At 35.8% G+C, this 5,576-nt stretch overlaps 1 protein-coding gene across 1 annotated transcript; it reads left to right on the top strand.

Moving 5' to 3' along the window:
• The first annotated feature begins 374 nt into the window (after positions 1 to 374).
• Positions 375 to 2,724, top strand: LOC149195652 (uncharacterized). Its single transcript, XM_089405388.1, has 6 exons — positions 375 to 448; positions 1,229 to 1,387; positions 1,522 to 1,562; positions 1,656 to 1,725; positions 1,903 to 2,106; positions 2,205 to 2,724. Exons 2-6 carry the CDS (start codon positions 1,296 to 1,298, stop codon positions 2,215 to 2,217), a joined length of 420 nt encoding a protein of 139 aa, XP_089261514.1. The 5' UTR covers positions 375 to 448; positions 1,229 to 1,295; the 3' UTR covers positions 2,218 to 2,724.
• Positions 2,725 to 5,576: the final 2,852 nt, after the last annotated feature.

Below are 5,576 nucleotides of genomic sequence, written 5' to 3' on the forward strand. Positions count from 1 at the left end.
TTTCCTAACATTGGAATGTACAGGTTATCCGCTTTAGAGAATGTAGAGATAAAGAAGCAGGTACAAGAGCTGCTCAAGAATGGGTTCATAAGGCCAAGCACATCACCATGCGGATCTCCAATCGTGTTGGTGAGAAAGAAAGATGGTTCGTGGAGGATGTGCATTGATTACAGAGTGCTAAATAAAATAACGATCAAGAATCGTTATCCCTTTCCTCGCAGCACAATATTGGAGAAAGTTTATTGCTAACTTTTTCTTGATTGTAGATCACTTGCATGCTTTAACATGATTGAACAAGGTGTTTCAGTGGGGAGGCAAACAACAAAAAGCCGTCGACACCTTGAAAGAAAAAATTGTATAACACCAGTAGGCCGGATGACCTTCGAGGCCCATTTAGGGAGTTTGGACGCATCAAAGACATTTATCTCCCAAGAGACTTTCATACAGGGTAAGTTAGCATCACCGGTGTTTTTTCTCTATCATATTATCTCTCATATTATTATAAAGGATGACATTCACAGTTAGAAAGTATATGTTTGCAAAATTTATAGTGGAGTCGAGATTCAGTTTCTTATTATTGTGCTAGAAATTCAAGTCTATGCTATTTATGAACTGAATCAATAATAGTTAACACGATTACAACCTATCAACTATAAAATGCATAGTGTGCAACATTGCGTATAATATGGCAGATTTGGGATGTGCAACTGGTGATGTTTTATTTATTCTTGATTGATGGTTTTCGGTTAATAATAAAACTTTAGCAAGCAACGATGTGCAGTTATTTTGGGTAGCAAAAATACTTATAAACTTTTTGCATGCCGTTTAACAAGTTGACTTCTGTAAGGTTGTAGAGGAAGGCTTATCTTAGTTTTATTCAAGAGAAGACTGTTTTATTCAAGAGAAGACTGTTGAATGAAGATAACTGATGGTGAGAAGACAAGAATAGAAGAGAAGAGAAGACTCGAACCAAAGTTGAAGTTTGAATCATGTAACTGATATGGTGTTCAATAATAACCTTTGAGAAGGTTAGCTGCTAACAGTTGTGCACCGAGTCTCTCACCAGACATTTCTGGTGCATGTGTGTTATGCTTTTTGTGGAGAGTTTGAAGGGATCTCAGGACTCTACAAGTTACTTTCAACGATGTCTTACATTCTTTAGTATGGCATTTATGGTTATTTTATTTTAGTTCGACTCTGCTAATTGATTATTTGCTGTCATATGCAGAGAGCCTCGTGGTTTTGGTTTTGTGCAGTATTTTGATCCTGAAGAGGCAGCAGAAGCAAAATATCATATGGATAGACAGGTTCTTCTTGGGCGAAAGATTGCTGTTTTATTTGCTGAAGAGAGTAGGAAGAAGCCAGAGGAAATGCGGAGCAGGCAGAGGTAGGAGCCAAATATTCAGAAGATATATAAATGTCCTAATAATTACAGATTTCTCCTTTTTAGAAGTTGTTGTATAAGCTCTGCTATAAAAGATATATGGCTTTTGACTGAATTTTGAATCCATGGAATTACAGGGGCGGGATTGGATATGGGCGCCATCGTTCCCCATATTATGGTAAAGCATTGAAAATTCACCATATTGATTACATTGATTACATTCTCAGGATCTATCAAGTTGTTGAGTTGAGACAATATTTTTATTTTGCAGAACGATCTCGTTCGCGCTCTCATTCTCGTTCTCGTGACCGCTCGGTATCTCCAAGAAGACGCCATTCAAGGTAGAATTTAGTTAATAGAAGTTAGCTGTTCGTGTGTTGCATTTGGGACAGCATTTACCAAGACATAGAGATAAACTATAGGGTCCATTTCAAAAAACTTGAGCTTTTATCATGGATTTCTTGTTGTGCTGAAGAAATAATTTCCGTCGTTTTGTTATTGGTTTGTTGGTCATGCAGGTCATATTCTTCAAATGAGAAAAGGCATCGCGATGACTCCTATTCTCGCTCTTCTGTATCTAGGTCTCCCAGTCCAAGACGATCTTCAAGATCCCGTTCATATTCAAGAAGCAGGTCGCCATCTTACAGTAGGTCCTACTCTCAGTCATCAGATAGGCATGGAAGATATGTTTCTTCCTCTCGGAGACGTCGAGAGCGATCAAGGTAATATGCTTTTGGTAGTTGTGTCATCTGATATTTCAGATGGTGCACCTGTGTTTCTTGTGTTAATGCTGATATTGAATGTTATATTGAATTTTCAGATCGTTCGATTGAAAATCCTGACAAGGAAGTGGAAGAAAATATTTCATTTCTACCTACAGGGATCAGGATTTTTTGTGCGATCTGTGACGTTTATATTTCCTGGTTTTGAACCTGTTTGAGTAGTATCTGTTCAGCTAAATATAGTCTTAATGTGCAACATTTGCACTTTGGGTAAAAGGAGAATTATCATGCATATTTGTCGATTTCTAGGTTTTCCTAAGGATCGAGTCGGATGTTATGTTAATAGTTGAATCGACACTGCAAATAATTTTTAAACCAGTTAGAAATTGAGTTGGCTTCAGTTGTTGAAATTGCTGCAGATGGTTTGCATCGTATTTTAGGAAAAACTAGCAACAGAGATACCTACCATGCCCTTTCGGTATGAATGGTTCGTTCTTTAACATGTCCAACTCTTTTTCATAAGTTGGTGCATTTTTTTGTCAACATTTGGGCGCGTTTACGAATGCCCGGCAAATTTATTTTTGATAAATAGCATCTATCAAGATATGGCATGTGTTTTAAGATGGTGTAGTTCCTCAAACGAATCGTGTTTCTTTTTGCCTAGATAACAACAACATTACCATTGAAATAGTAGGCGCCAAAACAGAAATGGGTGGTCCCTTAACATATCAAGCTCTTATGTATAAGTTGTTGCAGTCTTTGTCAAGATTTGGACACGGTTTAGAATGTTGCACACTGTATTTTATCTAGCATTTGTTGCCGACATTTTATGTGATGTATCGTCGTATCCTCATTATATAACGATTTGTTTCCACTTGATTGCTAAAATCCTTGTACTTACCTAAAAATATGGTATCACTGTATCTACATTTCCGATATCAGTAACCCAGTAAGCTTTTACTTTAGGTAGGATACATATGTAATAACCATTGTGGACACGTTTGATGCCGTTACACATGCAAATTTTGTGCATATTCAATATGGCCCATATGATGGATGTTTCACTGGTTGTTATTTTGTAAGCATTTTGTTATTTGGCTTGCTAAATTTATTTGTTAAATCTAACCCCATTGTCCACCATTCGAAAGGTAACATGTATTGTATCATTGTTCTCCAAAATGTGACCACATAAACCATCTATTTGCTTATGCCTAATGTACAGTCACATTTGTTCGAGGTTGCTTATGCCTAATGTACAATCACATTTGTTCGACGTTGATATGTCTTGATTAACACTTGTTTGAAAAGTTCTTGCCAATTATTATAAGTTTGGTAACTCTTGTGACTATCATAATAAGAGAGTTTGTGGATCTCGTAAACATCCTTAAATATTTTTACGGAATAAATCAACTACACCAATTGCGATGCTCGTAGTTTAGTATTTGCTAACATTCTTAAAAGTTTGGGTTGAAATCATGAAGTTCAATGTTAGTGGAGGTAGAGCTAGTTATTATGTTTATGGATATAGATTCCCACTTTTGGGTGCTAAATAAGGTTAGAATTTAGTGATAAATTGCTTAAAACTAGTTGAGAGAGCAACATGTGCATGTTGAGTCTATGTTGCTATGCTTTTTAGTTTTTGCCGACATTCTCAAAAGTTTGGGTTGAAATCATGAAATCCATGATTAGTGGAGGTAGAGCTAGTTATTAAGGTCATGGATATAGCTTCCCACTTTTGGGTGCTAAATAAGGTTGGAGAATTTAGTGATAAATTGCTCAACATTAGACTTAAGCTTCTATAAAATCTATAGAAAGACAATTTGACAAGTCAAAAAAATCAAATCTATATAAAGGCAATTTGATAAATTGAAAGAAATCCCAACTAGTTGACAATTTGACAAGTTTAAAAGAATCAAATCGATAGAAAGACAATTTGATAAATTAAAAGAAATCCCAACTAGTTGAGAGAGCAACATGCACATGTTGAGTCTATGTAATAAGGGGAGATCCATGAATAAAATTGATGTGACTTTTTAATGGGGATAAAACCATTGGTGAGGCATTTCATTAGGAATGTTTCATTGATATTGAACAAGAGGGTGGATACTATATATAATTTGTGAGGTTATCTAATGAAGTAGGCTAATTGACTAATATGTAATTTGTGAGGTTATGTATCCAAGTAGGGCTAATTGACTAATATGTGTAATTTGTGAGGTTATGTAGGGCTAACTGACTAATATGTGTAATTTGTGAGGTTATGTACCCAAATAGGCTAATTGACTAATATGTAATCTGTGAGGTTATGTACCTAAGTAGGCTAATTAACTAATATGTTTGAGACAAGGCATGAGGAGCAATATTCTTCTTATGGTTCTTATAATGATATCAAAGTCATAGGATTGGAGTTAAAATCCATTTATTTTTGTTCAGTTTAGTACAATGGTTAGTTTAAGATGGTTAGTTTAGTTTAGTTTAAGATGGTTAGTTTTAATGAAAAGAACTTGTTAGCTAAAAACAATTATCCCCATTTAGTGGCTACATGAAGTATTGCTTTAGTGACTACATGAAGTATTGATAACAATTCCTTCGCTCAGGACATGTACTTGTTTAATCAAAGATTATCATCAAACAAAACCAAACTTGTGGATGTACTTACGAAATACATTGCTCATTAGAAAGCTTGAAAGTTGTAGGAACATTATAGGGTTCAAATGGCCTTACCCAAAATTAGAGGTTGTCCTTAATGAGTCTCAAGTGTATGCTCCTTTTGTTCTTGGCGCTATATAGGTAGGTGGTAGCTCGAGTGGTCATTTATAGAGAATAAGTGTTGGGCATGTAGCTCACTTGATAAATCATCAATGGGAGGCATTGGAAACTTATTATTGAGTGTTCTACTGGAAATACAAAAGTGATAGGTGCTTCCTCTTTTTCTTGTCTACACACTAGAGTAGCATAAGGACGTCTAGGGGTGTTCCTCTTGTTCTTGGCACTAGATAAGTGATTTGGTTGTGTTCTATAGTTAATAGAAAGATGGTTTGTACCTTTTTTTTTCTTTTCTATACAACTAGGGTAGATTAAGGACTACATCTAGGATTGATGATCCCAACTTCTAAAAGCGCCTTAATGAGTTTTTCAATTGAGGGTGCACTGTTATGAGACCTTTGGTGGATCATAACAAGTTCTGTGACCGTGTTAGTGATATCCTACACATTTCCTAGAGCGCACAATATACTTCTAAAGTATCATAAAATGGCTCGAAGCACAAGTTTGTTTAGTTGCAATCGGTAGGGGAGGAGGGGGGGGGGTTGCTACTATGTAGTATTGTTAAAAGTTCAAGATATATCCCACATGTGGTGAGCACCAACTAATTATTCATATAAAGAACATTTAAAAGTTTGGCGAAGTGTATGTGGCATAAAGTTTGACCTCATATTACTAAGGAGATGGGGCTAATTTACAATAATTAA

This window comes from Pinus tabuliformis, chromosome 2_2, assembly GCF_031772625.1.
Source record: "Pinus tabuliformis cultivar Carrire ecotype Pingquan chromosome 2_2, CPIR1, whole genome shotgun sequence".
NCBI classification, from domain to species: domain Eukaryota; kingdom Viridiplantae; phylum Streptophyta; class Pinopsida; order Pinales; family Pinaceae; genus Pinus; species Pinus tabuliformis.